The 15,411-nt window shown below is 46.4% G+C and overlaps 6 protein-coding genes across 6 annotated transcripts; 3 read left to right on the top strand and 3 right to left on the bottom strand.

Moving 5' to 3' along the window:
* Nucleotides 1-654: 654 nt before the first annotated feature.
* Nucleotides 655-2,287, bottom strand: FSST1_001281 (major facilitator superfamily domain-containing protein; the record flags this gene model as incomplete). Its single annotated transcript, XM_083226948.1, has 2 exons — nt 655-1,832; nt 1,885-2,287. 2 exons carry the CDS (start codon nt 2,285-2,287, stop codon nt 655-657), a joined length of 1,581 nt encoding a protein of 526 aa, XP_083091463.1.
* Nucleotides 2,288-5,377: 3,090 nt separating this feature from the next.
* On the top strand, nt 5,378-6,967 carry FSST1_001280 (uncharacterized protein; the record flags this gene model as incomplete). The annotated part of the gene is made up of 2 exons (XM_083226937.1): nt 5,378-5,690; nt 5,748-6,967. The coding sequence occupies 2 exons, from the start codon at nt 5,378-5,380 to the stop codon at nt 6,965-6,967; spliced, it is 1,533 nt and encodes a 510-aa protein (XP_083091462.1).
* A 1,470-nt stretch (nt 6,968-8,437) lies between these two features.
* Nucleotides 8,438-9,019, top strand: FSST1_001279 (uncharacterized protein; the record flags this gene model as incomplete). The annotated part of the gene is made up of 2 exons (XM_083226926.1): nt 8,438-8,652; nt 8,704-9,019. 2 exons carry the CDS (start codon nt 8,438-8,440, stop codon nt 9,017-9,019), a joined length of 531 nt encoding a protein of 176 aa, XP_083091461.1.
* A 653-nt stretch (nt 9,020-9,672) lies between these two features.
* Nucleotides 9,673-10,434, bottom strand: FSST1_001278 (Ccc1 family; the record flags this gene model as incomplete). The annotated part of the gene is made up of 1 exon (XM_083226915.1): nt 9,673-10,434. The coding sequence occupies one exon, from the start codon at nt 10,432-10,434 to the stop codon at nt 9,673-9,675; it is 762 nt and encodes a 253-aa protein (XP_083091460.1).
* Nucleotides 10,435-11,102: 668 nt separating this feature from the next.
* Nucleotides 11,103-12,428, bottom strand: FSST1_001277 (phosphoesterase family-domain-containing protein; the record flags this gene model as incomplete). Its single annotated transcript, XM_083226905.1, has 2 exons — nt 11,103-12,133; nt 12,185-12,428. 2 exons carry the CDS (start codon nt 12,426-12,428, stop codon nt 11,103-11,105), a joined length of 1,275 nt encoding a protein of 424 aa, XP_083091459.1.
* Nucleotides 12,429-12,926: 498 nt separating this feature from the next.
* Nucleotides 12,927-14,951, top strand: FSST1_001276 (multicopper oxidase-domain-containing protein; the record flags this gene model as incomplete). Its single annotated transcript, XM_083226894.1, has 1 exon — nt 12,927-14,951. One exon carries the CDS (start codon nt 12,927-12,929, stop codon nt 14,949-14,951), a length of 2,025 nt encoding a protein of 674 aa, XP_083091458.1.
* Nucleotides 14,952-15,411: the final 460 nt, after the last annotated feature.

The raw sequence follows: 15,411 nt of genomic DNA, 5'->3' as shown, positions 1-15,411 counted from the left end.
GTACCGATCGGATTACTGTCTTTGGCTTAGACCAATCATGAGATGATACCAGGATAGAAGGCTCCACGAATGATGGGATGACTTTGAATGCGGGGAAGAAGTCCCTAGACCGGGATTTGGGGACTGGTATAGAGGACACGATTGGATTAGATCCGAGACATTTAAGAGGTATCAGATAAAGATCATCGGGTTCAGTTGTCTGTCTTGCATAGAATGTCAATGAGATGAAGTCATTCACTATTATACAGGCGAGTTGCCCAGCTTATCATGATCCAAAATTTGATGGATGTTCTTTTGTCGAAATCATATAACGAAATATGAGAACATGTGATAATAAAGGGTTAATCGCAATCGAAGTGCGTGGTGGTTGGACATTTCATCAGTCTAGTCAATCGACAATAGGCCAGAAATAGAGACAATTGTCTTTTACGAAAATTTCACAATTCGAAAGGACGTGGCCAAGAATTAGAGAACAATGAAGGATGGTTATTCATAAGACGAAAACTACAACAGCTAATCGATGTCCATCCAATTCATTCTCATAAAAGCAACGCTTTGTTCGAGTGATCTTTGTCCCATTCGAGCAGACCCTCTTATTCCAACCTCCAGATACAGCTCCTTGTTGTTCTTTGGCTTTGATGTTGAAACATACTCTTAAGTGGCGTAAGGCTGGTAAACAGTACCGTTGCGCTGAGCCTCGCGCAAAAGTCGCTTGTTAGACCTTGTGAGCCAGACCTTGAGGACAATGGCGCAAGCGCTTGAGGACAGACCAAAGGCCATCATACCAATGAAAGCACTGATGTAGCGAGGCTCCTCCTTGGTTACGAACATGAAAGGAGCAGTGAAGTTACCAATCTGGGACAGCAGATTACAAAGAGCGACGGAAACAGCTCGCTTCTCAGGTGTCTTGGCCAGAGCACCACTGACGTATCCCATGATGAGAGGGTTGGCGATGTACATTCCACCGACGTAGATGAAAGAGGCACCGTAACGGGCTCGAGCATCGGTGGTAGCAAGACAGATGATGAAACCAGAGCAAGCAACAGCGACGGGGATAGCATAATGCAGACCTCTCTCCTTGACCTTGTCGGAGTGCCAAGCGTTGACGTATGAACCAATGGCAGCAAAGATATAGGGAGGCGCGGTGAGGACGAGAGCAATGACAGGACCATATCCCCAATCAGCGGCGAGACCACGAACAATTGAAGGGTAGAAGTTGGAGAATCCGTAGGCAGCAGAGATGGTGATGTTCATAAGCGTAAGGATGTAAAGCTTGGGATCGCGAACGGCAAGCTTGAGTCCCTCCCAAGCACCAGTCTTACCCTCCGAGGTAGAAGGTCGGTCAGCAATAACACGAGCGGCAGCAACCTTTCGCATGTCCTCGGTCATGGTCCACATAGCGCTACCAGTGGTGGAAGTAGGATAATCGGGGATGAACCAGATGCAGATCATGGCTGAACCAGCACCAGCGGTGGCCAGAATGATAAAAAGCCATTGCCAGCCAGCAAGTCCGTGAGTCTGTTCGAGGGTAGCGTAGGTGGCAGCAGCGATGAGACCGGCGGAGCAGAAGGCGATTGTCTGAGCGGAGTAGAGAATGGCCATGCGGAAGGCAATCTCCTTTCTTGTGTACCAGCATCCGAGAAGATAGATGGCACCGGGCAGAAGAGGAGCCTCGACAAGACCGAGAGCAAATCGCACACCCATAAGACCAGAGTAAGAAGAGACTCCAACGGTAGCAACACTGACACCAGACCAGACAATAGCCATAAGACAGAGGTAAAGACTGGGTCGAATCTTGGTGATCATCATGTTACTGGGAAGCTGACCGAGGACTAGAGTCTGGTTAGTGAAGCTCGAAGACATTGATGGCGTTTTTTCACTTACCATAACCGAGAGAAAGAATAGAGACAGCAGATGAGAAGTTGGATCCGACGAGACCCAAATCAGCATCAAAGGAACTGAGACGCGCATGACCGATGGAGGCTCTGTCGAGGTAGTTGAAGAAGTAAAGACACCAAACACAAGGCATGAGAGTCATGTCAAGACGTCTAACGATCTTCTTCTCCAGCTCACGCCAGTTTGGAATACCGAGGGCGTCAATCTGCTCCTCAGGGCTGGGAAGACGGCCTTCGTCCTTCATATAGCCTTCCTCTACGGAAGCAAGCTCCTTTTCAATAGCGGAGGCATCATCGGCTTTGACATCTCCAGGAACAGTAGCAGCGTGGGTAGCAGGAGTCTGAGGATCCTTCATAGCATCGCTGCCAACTTTCTCGTTAGGGGTAGCCATTAGAGAATGGATCTCCAAACAATAGGGAACAAAGGTGTTTTTGGGAGAGGGTATGCCCTTGAGTAAATGCTTTGAGACGAGAAAGAGCTTGTAAAAATGACTCAACTCAGAGCAAAAAGGGCACAGAGAGGAATGAGAAAAGGGACAGATCTGAGAGACAAAGCAGAGACGGGAGAGAATGAGGAAAATGGGACCCAAGTTTTATATTTACAGAAATTTAGTCTAAAACCCCGCATGGCGTTTGACGGTCAACCCCCCGGAGTACACAGACTTCGTCTCCTCCTGACCCCGAAGCCAAGAGTCCGGGGCATCAAGAAAAACGCAAAATTCTCTTGGTTCTGGGAACGAAAACTGGGGTGCGAAGGGTCGGAAATCTGGGGCCCCATAAAGCGAGGTTCGCCGAGATGTCTCAGTCTTGGGGGATCGTCTCTGAGAGATCGGCAATAAGTCCGTACGTTTAGATTCAACCGTTTTTTGAACATGTCAGCTAATATGTTGTTGATGTCGTAAAATGATCTCTATGTTTGTATATCAAGTTGTGAGGCTCTTTGTTAGCCTGCGGCTCAGCGTGAGGCTCTTGACGGGGAAAACGCCGCATTGCTGAGGTGCTTCGGGGGCATGGCCTGATTTAGTTTAGTTATTGAGACTACCCATTTTATGCTTAGTTCTAAGTTTACATCTCATTTTCGTTTAAAAATACTCCGAAACTTCTTTCATCAATATCACGACCTCAGATTGATAGATGACATTGTAAATCCATTCCTAAGTCCAACATCGAGAGAAACAAACAATTCATTTCTGCGTTGTCTCGGACTTCCGCTATCCTCCGAGTTATTCCAAGCTTATCACTACTGCCAAGTCTTTTCACATCGGCGTTTTCGCATGATCGCTCGTAGAATTGCAAAAATATGACCATGTCGCATTGCCAAGTTTTATTCCCCATATAACAAGCTGAGGGGAAACGATTAAAAGTTCCCGGCTCTTGTAATTTGACCGAATTTGACGTGTTGCCACGGATAAACACGATAAAGGCTTCCCGTGCCAAGTGATAAAGTGTCCACCATTGCCCGTTCAGTTGTTATATGTAGGTACGTATCTCTATTCCCGTCTGGGCAGACAGGGATTATTCCCGCTTGGCAGACAATTATTCATAAGTGACCAATACACAGAGAATGAACGTTAACCGAAGAATAGAGTTAAGCTCAGTAAAAATACTTGGCTGATGAGTCTCTGGGGAATCGCGTGAGTTTTATGCGCCAAGCATGTCTATCTTATACTCATTAGGAGTTTCTTTCTGTAAGAATTGGAAGGCTTTTTCTTTCTGTCTACCCGCGGGATGACATGCTTCTCCACTTGTGCTCCAACTGCGGAGTCCACGGGTTGGAGACTCTCATGTCTCTCTACCCCGATTCGCCAAGTGTTGTTCCCACGGGAAATAGACGTTGTGCTGAGGGGCGAATAAGACTGTATTTTCCCTGTTTTAATGGAGTAATTACTGGACAAGACCCTGGATGGTCTGTTCGAGTCCCCGTAATTATCAAGCATAAATCTATGGTTAGTAGGCGATACTCCACTGGATCACCCATCACAGGACCCTTTGACGATAGTTAAGCTTAGGTGATGACCTATTGACTAATACCCATGATTAATTGCATCTCGAATGGAATAGCAAAAGTCTGTAGTCAGACTACAAACTTAGTAAATTATGACGGAGATATCAATTGCCTCACAAACCAACAACATCAGCCAATCTGTCATGATTACAGTCGCCAAGCCGGTTCAAGGCAACCGTTGGGAACTGAATCCACAATGTCGTGATAAGGCCCTTGGCAAGGATTCGGTTCTCAGTTTTGCTTCCGGAAGCGGGAAGGACTAGTATGAACAAAGTCAATTGTTCACCACGCCTTATCATACTTTCGTGCTTGCATATAGGAATAGTCAAGTCTAGATATGTGTTACCAACATATCGTTCACTATTCAGCATTTACAACATAACTGGACATGTATTCAATGATGACAACTAATAATCAATTATGTTCTGCTTGCGCGACTGGTGCTGATTGCTGAGATAGATTGGCTTGTTCCTACGCTCGAAGTAGAGAAACAAAGAACAACTAAAAACAACACTATTGTGCATACATAATAGAGTAGCAAAGAACACTCCATTAGGCGTATAAAATGGCTTTCCTTACGTCGTTGTCTAATTTTAACTTTTTATCCTCTCAAATCCGCAACACAAAGGTTGAACAGCATCATTTTGGCATATCTATCATCACTTTTTTATCACGACCCAAATCACAACCGAAAAGATGCGGACTCAAGGTATCGACGCCATTGAGGCTAGGATGAGTTGGCTGCAGATTGACGATGAGATCCAGACTCCTGACATCTTGGACGTTGAGATGACCGATCTTCCCTACGATCAGAGCCACACAATCCCACCCTCTTTAGAGATGTCGAACTTGGAACCATCTGATGCAGAGAAATTCAACTCGCTGAATTCGTTTTTCCTGATCTGGCAGTGTATCAGAGAAATAATCTTAGCCGTGGTCGCCGCGTTTTTGCTACTGGTATGGTCCCCGTTCATGGCGAAATTGATAAGCTACGTCTATCTCTTGGCCCGTGAAACTCCAGGGTCAAACTTTCGTGGTACAGGGATTGATAGAGAAATCTATTCTCTGCTCAGTTCTTCAGGTCCAAGAGAGCCCACCACGTAGTGAGTCCACCATGCAGTGTGGCGGGTAAGTATGTGTCTTTGGTACAGTCTAGTGATTGCTGGTAAGTATACATAGATCAAATGAAAGTAAGTCGTGTTTTTTGCAATATATTTTTTGTTCTATTTCCATGCACTTGAAGTAAATATAACCACCAGGTATTGCGGTCGCCCATTTAAATGGTTGATGATCACTTGGACTAGGTAGTCTAGGTAGATTGCATGAACGATTAGTCAGCCAAGGTAAGCTTGGCATAATTGCCGCAGGTAAGATTTGAGTTCTCTTCCCATTTTGCATCCCCATACATGCGAATGCATGTCTTGTTCTACTCCACAACACAAGGTACGTGATCTATCATCTTGTGTTCTGGACGAACATGTTCGAGCTTGTGGGCCTGTCCTCCCCGGACCAGGTCCCACACCTTCAACATCGAGTAAGAATCGGACAGCACGGCGTTCCACACAACCAAGGTCGACAGGAAGAGCTGACATTCGAAGATGATACGAATGCTACCGTTGACCTGACTGATGAGGATCTGAATGGTGCTATTACTGTGGGAGACGGTCCTATCGCTACGGCTCGTCCCACTTGGCTCAGCAGTCCATATTCTACTCTGGGGTCAAATCTTCTAGACCCATTCGATAGCCTATGTGAAAACCCTGAACGGCTGCGACAACTTCTGAGACATCGTATGAACCCGACTCGTCGACTTACTTTTGGTATGATCTAGCTAATATGCGGCATAGCATCAGCAAGATCTGCCGGTGAACCATTGTTTCGGATTGACCAACAAACCAATTTGGTCATATTTCAGGGCTTCCATGTAAAGGATTTCCCATTGCCTTTCTTGGCAGATAAGACGCTATTCCATGCGCTATCTCTCCTGCTTGCTTCGGAGGCCAACAACCACCTACCCAACTATGAGACTCTGCATCACCGTGGCCAGGCGCTCAAGTCTCTCAGACTAGACCTATTGCACTCTCGTAGAGACGTGCCATCATTGCAAGTCATCACGGCCATTCTGATGCTTATCAGTTATGAATACCGAGTGGGGGACACCCAGTCCATCTATTACACGGCCGCTGTGCATATTCGTGGACTTCAAAGAATGATCTACCAGCCCGATATCCTAGCCAGCGGATACAATCCCGAACGTGTCCAGCAGTTACAACGCGCTTTATTTTGGCAGGACATAATATGCTCCTTGGCGACAGGTACGCCTCGTCTGCTACCGTTTGTTAATCATGGTGCTTTCGATCACTTGCGAGAAGACAAAATGTATGCCAACTGCTTTGCTTTGCCAGAGGGACTCACGCCACATATCGGAAGCTGGCCTGAGACATCGCTAGCCGTGTTTGAAGACCTCAACGCCATGTGCCGGCTTGTGGATAGAATGCACGGGCAAGATACATCATCGGCACACTTGTCCGACAGTGATGCAAATGCTACCACCGTCCCTGTACCACTAATGGAAGATTTAGATGACGAGGGTTACCCGCTATACAACAACCAAGCCGACTTGGAGATTCGGCTCGTGGATCTTCTCAGTCAGACAACAGGAGCAAATCCTCATAATCAGGATGACTTGATCTACAGAGCGTGTCTTTTTGCAGCATATCTCTGTACATACAGACTTTCTTCAGGTCTCTGGGAAGGTCAATACGTTCCAGAGAAGTGCGTGACGGAGATTTTAAAGTGCATGGCAGACTTCACAAGACACATGTCACCGTGGAAGCTTGCTCCTGACATATCATTCTGGCTATTGAATGTGGCAGGCGGCCTAACGAAGAACCAGTTCAATGGAAAGCAAGCGGCAGCGTTGGTACAACGGTACCGGTCTTTTTATCCAACTGGCTACAATCAGGACTGGGAGGTGGTTGAGGTGAGGTTAAGGAAGTTTGTATGGTGCGAACACACGATGAAGTCAAATCTTTATCGATTTTGGCAAGAATGTCAGAATATTTAACGTCAGAGACTTTAGTATCAGTTAGTTGTGAAGTATATTGTAAGAAATGCGCGAATATTTAATCTTGTTCTCGGAACACATTGATTGGACGTGTCCGTTCCCAGATCCCTGCAACGGTTGAAAACAACGAGATGCCTGCTTCAGCTTTGTGCGCCACAAACGTCAAGATCGAGGACACCCTGTCAGTTTCGTGGCCAATGACGCGTTTGGCCATTTTGTCTTGAGTTGCGCGGTGATTAATTATTGCGTGGCTGGAGACGAACCTCCAATGTCTTTCTTTTACGTCAAAATGCTGTCAATTGAGGCATTCTCACTGCTCCATGGTCTCAATGTAGGGTGTTCTGTCGCCTCAAGGTTAGCCTCATTTACTAAAACGTTCAATTGCGTCTCGCGTGGTTGCACCGGAGAACTATCTCCCCGATCATCCCTGCCGACACTCACCGGTAAGTGGCCGGTCAGCCACTGCAAATTTCGGTCAGAGTTGTGAGCAGGCCTCAAAAGTGTCCTTCGTGTGTGACCAACAACACTGTCTGTCTCAGCATCGTTTGCCACAGGGATGTATGTCTTGCTCGCCACGGAATGTTGGGCGGGGTTTTGGCGGCCGTTTGGTGGCCGTTTGTTGCTTGTCTTACCCTACAAACGGTCACTGAAACCCTCCAGTAAGGTCAGCAGTGACTCTGGTGGAACGCTCTACCTTTGCAATAGGTAGGTAGTCTGTGAGACAATGCTGGGTCAATTAACCAGTGGTTGAGAATAAGACTTTTGGTCATTGATGCATTCTTTTGCGAAGATGGCGGTATAGAAATGTCATATTGACAATAATGACATTCCAATGATACTCGACTGATCTCGATTGCGCTAAGATGTCGGCTGAAGAGAGCGAGATTACAGTGGGAAAGTTGTGTCATGGCTGCATACGTATCACAAGAACAGCCCAGCAGCCCTTCTGAAAGACTGGTGGGAAATCTTGCTGGAGAAAGAAACATATTAATTATTGCCCTGAATTGCTATTCTATGTCACACACCAAACTCAATCGTAGTATGTATCTCGTTAGCGCCTGATCAGTCACATGGCCAGCGATCTGCAAATATCCGGGGAGTGGTCGGCTTTCCTGCATTTGCCCTGGTGTCAGCCAACCTCAAAACGTTTCATTGCAACCGTTGAAGTAGGACAAGACAGGATTAACCAATGCGGTAGCCAATTAACCCCGGGATCTTGACGTTATTGCATCAATTCTAGGTGCGGCCCGCCATAGACCTGCCGGTGGGAACTAACCCAGCTCGACATGGCTTGCTTTAGGCCATCTTGATCGGCATCCCTACTTGCGATTCTCTCCATGATCTTCATATTGGACATGCAGGATCCCGGCACGCGCTGTGCTTTCAGCCCTGACTAGCGAAGCAGTATCTCACATGCTGACTGACTATAAGTAAGGTTTGGATGGTCCAAAGAAATAGATGGGATCAACCATGGCGATTGTCACAACTCACGTCACACTCTCATGTCGGAAGAGGGAAATGCCCTCATTCGATGGCGTCGCTGGCGCAAGCTCCAACAAGAAGCGAAAACGAACAGAACCTTCCCCTGCTGAGCAGCTGAACAACTCTCAATCGCTTGCCAAGACATGTCCTTGGTCAGATCTACCAAGGCAGGCGACATGTCTTATTTTATTCTTTTTTGTCGTGTGAGTTTGTAACACGAGACCTTACATGAACTCGTGGCTGACTGTTTGCAGAGCAAAGATGTCCCACGATACACCAGCCCCTCCACATCCACACAAACTGCGCATCACCAAAGCTCAAAAACGGCCACAACTTGGATATGTCGAGACAACAAAAGCTCTTGCGAAATTGGATATACTCGATTCGTCAACACGAGAGATTCTCTCATCGATCAATGGGTTTACTGAGATGTCGGAGGAAATAGATTGGATACTCGATCTAGAAACACCAGGGGTCTCTCAGTGCGTTACGCGAACAAAAGAAAGTTGTCAAAGCCTGATCGATTTAATTCAGGAAAAGGTGGCGTTTTTAGACCAACAAGAAATGTGATTGGATTAGATGGGTCGGAAGTTTTCCGTAACGGCGTTATTCCTTATGAGATATGTCAAGCAATTAAATAAACTATTTTAACAAGACATTTGTGCTGAATAAAATTTTATGTAATCAGTTGAAACAGATAAAGCCGTGAAGAAGGAAAAAATAAACGCTTGCAATTGAACAGTTCATAGAGAAGATCATCAGCCTTGCAAAGAGACGCAAAAAGTGAGGTTCTGCCCGGGCTCGAACCGGGGACCTTCTCGGTGTTAACGAGATGTCATAACCAACTAGACCACAGTACCAAGCTGTTTGTTATAGTGCAAGGCTGGCATCACAAAATATACAGACAACAAACAAGTTGCTCATCCGCCTTCTCTCAGCCAAATCAGTCGTAGGAAAGACATATACCTTTTTGCCACATCGTCATCGTAACTGAGAGATTTAACCTTTACAACGTCTTGTTACGTTTATTTATTGTGCGACAATATTGTTGTAGACGGATGCAGACTAATGAGAATGACTCTTCTGTCGAGGTACGTCCAAGACTCTCAGTTCACCCGAAGCTTCCCCATACAAAGAGATTCCTCGAGGGAGGAAGCCGTGCTAAATTATAATAAATGGCATACCCAGTTCCTAAATACCCATATTGTATAGAGAGAGAGAGCCTATCTATCAGCAACCCAAGTAACACATAAAACTGATGCGCCAGCAGCCATAGCCCCCAGCACTAACATCTGCAGCCCTTCGATGAGACACGAGATGACGTTGTCTCTATCTGAGCTGAGAATCCATCTTTTACCGGCTCCAAAGGTGAACAGCACCACCAGGCACAGAATGCTACTCAATCGTAGTCCCATACCCACAGTACTGGCAAAGAAGTACGGTAGAAGAGGGATAATGCCTCCAACTGAATAGCCGAGCGATATAGTCAAGCCGGAGATAATAGGTGAAGGCGTGAGTGAAATGGTGTGAAGTGATGTGTTGTCCGTGTATGATTCGAGTTTTGATATGGTATGCCGTAAGTTCTTTGGCTCTCGTTGGATGCTATCAAGAACCGTAGTGATTGTTGAAACAGACAGATCCAGTGGCTCGAGATGACGCCTGACGAGATCATCCAATCTTACTTGCATCTTCTCCGACTGCTCTACCATACAGTCAGTCTCACTTGCTTCGTCGCTGCCACCATGATCCCTCGGGTTCTCTCCATCTGGGATAGTCGATTGACAAGGAAAACATTCATCGCGTGCAGCGAGATATCCCCCAATTCCCATGCTAATACTGCCGGCACATAATTCTGCCAATCCACCTGTTATGACAGTGTCTGCCTTGCCGAGAGAGCTTAGCCCTGCTGTGAGGGCGAAGGGGACTGTTAGTCCATCAGAGAAGCCAAGTGTGAAGTCGGAGAAGAAGCGCTTCAGATTCGACATTTTGATTGACTTTATGTTTGTGTTGTGGTGCTGAGCTGAGAGGAACTGGTAGACGTGAACAGAAGCAGGAAGTATGAATTGTCAATTGATAGCGCTGAAGACGTCGATGACCAACTTGCCGCGCATCGCACGTGTCCCAAATAGCATAGTTCCCGTCCTTCAAGGCATCTATTAGACAATCTATCATTGGGAGACAGAATATGATAACTTTCGGCAACTTCTGCCGACGCAGTGCCGTAATTTCCGTGCGTGAATTATCCTGTTGAATGTCCAGACACACATGCTACAATACCGCATTCTTAGTGGCTCAGTCGCTAAATTGCCACTACTGAGTGCTGACAAAAGAGCCGCAATTTGTTCGTTCTTGGTCCCTAATGCCAATGCCGATCTCTGGAATTAGAAGGTCCCCAGTTGGCTAGTTTAGCTGAGAGGCAGTGATGGTGTTCAGTAACAGTGGGCTAGCAATGTTGATCACAGACACTACAACCCATGCTCACAGCCTGGTATCTTCGGCCCGCGACTTGGCGATCTACGACATGTGCTTGACAAATACCCCAACACTACACAAATCATCAGACCAAACGCTAGATCTTTGCTGAATTACCATTCAAGTGATCAATGTATTGATATCTCTATATTGCACTTTACTGTGACCTACTGTCCACTATCTATTTGGACTGGACAGGCTCGTAACCCTTAGGAGGGTTAAGACCATCATCAAGCTCAATGTTATCCTTGTAATAACTAGGCGCCTTAGATCCCTTCCATTCCTTCTTGATAGGCCCAAACACCTTGCGTCCCGAGAAAGTATACTCCAAGTCCAAGTTTGGCGCAACATACTGCTGATTTCCACCACCAGTGTTGAATGGGCCAGCGTAGGAAACATTCCAGAAATACTTGTCCATTGTGCTTGCCTTCCACTTCCTCAACTTGTCGCCCGTCTTGCGCGCAACAAGCTCAAAGACATTGGCACCCACGTCCCAGCGACCGAGTGTGTCGAGACCCCAGTTGGCCTGAACGGTAGCAATCTCAGAATAGTGGTTATAGAAGCTGCTGTCTGTTGTGCCAACGAGATGTTTGGGGACAGCATCGCCCAGAAGAATGCCGAGGATGTGGTTCTGGCGCGCGTAGGATTCGTTCTCGTCCCAAGTGATGAGAACAAGAGTGTTGTCCATGAAGTGCTTGTCCTTGAGAAGTGGCTCAAGAAAGGTTCGGGCCCAATTACCAGCGACAGTAACAGATGTATCGTGTCCATCAGATGTCATGTTGGGTGTGATGAATATCCACTGGGGTAGCTTGTTTTCCTTGAGATCCCGATGGAACATGGAACTCTCCGTATCAACAAGAGAAAGATTCTTGATTTGAGAAAGTCGTTGTTCGGAAGTAGCAATGCTGTCATGAAGAACAGCAGGGTTGTGCTTGCGAACGTAGTCATTCTTTCCATTCTGGTGGTTCACCCATGCGAAGCCTTCAAAGCCGGTGTATGGCTGGTCTTCTTGGTAAAGACCCCAAGAAACACCTCGATGCTCGAGGAGATCAATGATGGTAGAAACATTCTGAGGGTTGCGGTTGAAAGCGTCGTTCTGCATGCCAAAGTAATCAACAGCGATGGCGGCCATGTAGTTTGGCTCTGATGGATGAGTGACGCCAAAGTAATTGGAGAGAGTGACGCCCTTGGATCTGAACCAAGAGAAGTTTGCTGTGTTCGTTAGCTATAATATCTTTAAAAAGGTGATTAACTGGTACTTACGATCGCCAAATGCCTTCTCATAGTTCTCATTCTCAAAGTAAACAATTGCTATGCGATCAAATGCTTTGCCCTTCACTTTGGAAGTAGGACTGCTGGTTTTGGCTGTCGCAGCGGCAGCAGCGACTTCAGCAGTACCTGTGGCTGTGTACTTTGTCTCCCATCCTGTCTTATCGGCTTTGTGGTGAGGAGAATGGGCTAGACCAAAACTCGCAAGAGTCAAGATGGCAGTAGCTTGGAACAACATGTCCGATTAAGATATGGGCTTGAATGTCGAGTTGTTTCAGAAAGACCTTTGAGCTGTCACAATACACGGAGGTTTATATCTTCTTGTGATATTGTTTACTACTCCGGTCTCATACGGAAATTGAAGCTCGGTAAAGGGTGCCGAGGAGCCTTTTCGTCCCTCCACATTCGGTCAACAGAATAGGTTCTTTTGTGTATTTTCCCTCAATTCTTCGGACCTATCGAGAGGTACAAGTCAATTACACTTCCAATTGGAGAGTAAACCTCCGCACGTGTGGTCGCATTCTGCATTCATGCGCATGCTATATTTGTGCCGACTCATCCGGGTCACAAGCTAACAGTAGTAGGACCCCTGTAACTTCCACTGTAAGCGTTGCTAGAGCTGTTCTACGCCACTGGCTGAACACAGTGAGAGTATTGGGTTCATCTCACTTCATCTGTTCTTGACTTTCTGGAGTCAAGACAATCTCGTCGCATTAATGGCATCTTGAGAGCGAAGATGGGAGAGGCGACGTTTACATGGGTCAAGAAAGATGAGAATGAATGTTCGGATTCATGGAACGAAGAAGCTGAAATGTCCGACTCAGCCATTTCGAGGAATGAGACCTTTGTGGGAAAGTGGACGAGGCTTGTCGTTGCTCTTCTGACTATCGTCTCAATCTTCACGCTCAGTACATTCATCTTCTTCCAGCAAACGTCATTTACACACCCTCAAAAGTCCCATTCAGAGCATGTTCAACCGACAAAGCCACCGGCACCAAACAGCATCGAATACAAGGAGGATATTCCATCAATACCCCAACTTCGTGACACGAGCGAGTACATCTTGTCTGAAACATGGGACTTCAACGCATCTCCGACGATCAGAGAATATTCTTGGGCAATCGATCAAGCGATACTGAATCCAGATGGCGTCTACAGACCCATGCTTCTCATCAACAACCAATTTCCAGGCCCATTGGTTGAATGCAATGAAGGCGACACAATCATTGTCCACGTCAAGAATGAGGCTCGCAACGCAACGGCGATCCATTTCCATGGTATGTTCCAGAACGGGACGAATAATATGGATGGTACTGTTGGTGTCACGCAATGTCCAATTGCGCCAAACTCAACATTTACTTATAAATTCAACGTCAAAGGGCAGCATGGGACATATTGGTATCATGCCCATCACAGCGCGCAGGCGTCTGATGGATTACTTGGGCCAATGGTTGTGCACTCGAAAGATGAACACGAGCTTCAAATGATGGATTATGCGACCGATCGCATTGTCATGGTGCAGGATCATTATCACAACCTGACTTCTGAATTGCTGATGGAGTATCTTGCTCCAGATCAAGAGAACAACGAACCTGTCCCAGATAATGGTCTTATCAACGGACGGAGTGTTCGCGATTGTTCCGACTTTCAAGGTTGGGATTGCAACAGTACTGATAGAGAAATGCCGAACATCAATCTGGAAGCTGGCCAACGGCACAGACTTCGCATCATCAACGTTGGCGCATTTGCTGAGTTCCAGATCCAATTCGATGAGCATCCATTCTACCTTACCGAAGTTGATGGCACGGATGTACATCCTGAATCACTCCACCGACTCAACATTCTCCCAGCACAACGGTATAGTGTTATCTTGGATGCAAATATCACCACAGGGTCCGCCTTTTGGATACGAGCTCGGATGGTAACGCATTGTTTCAAGAATGAGAACGATCGATTAGAATCTGAAGCAAAAGCGATCATCCGATATCACGGCCCGGAAACCCCGTTTTCAGACGAGAAACCCACCAGCAAAGAATGGCCGGATGCCATCGAAGTCATTTGTCGCGATCTGAACACAAGTGCTCTCCGACCTGTCAAAGTTATCTCGCCACCTCCAGCAGACAAAGTCATCATTCTCAGGGCAAATTTCGAAATTGGTGACTGGCGCTTGGCAAGAGGTTTCTTCAACGAGTCAACGTGGCATCCCAACATCACCAACCCATCGCTACATCGCTTCCTGGATTCTGGTGTTCAAAGCACATCTAAAAAGACACCAATTACAATCAACGAGCGCGTGTTCGATCGCAACAGAGAGCTTGTTCTGGAAACAACTGGTGTCCAAACAATAGACATTTCCATCAACAATTTCGACGATGGCGCGCATCCCTTCCATCTTCACGGCCACAAATTCTTCGTCCTTTTACAAGGAAGAGATGGTTACCCACCCAGTCCCGCTGAGCTTCCAGAGTATCTAGAAAAGCATCATCTCTTGGATAACCCTCTAAGGCGAGATGTAGTTACCGTAGAAGGATATGCATGGGCTGTCATTCGGGTTGTGCTTGACAACCCTGGTCTTTGGGCTTTTCATTGTCATAACACCTGGCATGCTGAGTCTGGGATGGTCATGCAGATGTTAGTACGGCCAGAGGTTGTGAAAGAGTGGGAGCTTAGTTCTGAAGAAAGGGAGATGTGTTCAAAAGAAGGTGTCATGTCTGGAATGAGGCCTGATGATAGTTTATGGTTCGGACAGTTTAAGCAATAGTATAATAGAACAATATGTCGTTCAATAAACCAATCCGATCAACGGCAGGTCTTGTTAGAGAACTGTTCGGGTGCATCTTATCATTATGATGAAAAGCGACCAGCATCAAGGCTACAGGTAGAATCGCATACACGATTTACTTGTTCAAGTCACCTCTTTTTTAGCACACTAGTCACACAAGGTCCGACGCCGAAGTAGATGATTGTGTTGATTTGCTAGTTAATAAAGAGCTTTGATAACTGCTCCCAGACATCTTGTTCGTCTTTGCGCCATCCTTCGAACTCGGTATTTTGTCCTAGAGCACAATGCCATTGTTTGATGGTATGTTCAATATCTTCTGTGTTCCGTTTTCATATAAATTATCGCCATTATACAGCCCGTGCATTTTAATCTCTTTCCTTCAAACATCTTCCTAAATCCAGAATTTGTATCATTGCTCAGATTTTCGACATCTCGCACT

The sequence above is a fragment of the Fusarium sambucinum genome, chromosome IV, assembly GCF_050947815.1.
Source record: "Fusarium sambucinum isolate potato_lamoka chromosome IV, whole genome shotgun sequence".
NCBI lineage: Eukaryota > Fungi > Ascomycota > Sordariomycetes > Hypocreales > Nectriaceae > Fusarium > Fusarium sambucinum.
The sequence above is the reverse complement of the archived record's forward strand: the minus strand, read 5'-3'. Positions and strand labels throughout refer to the sequence as shown.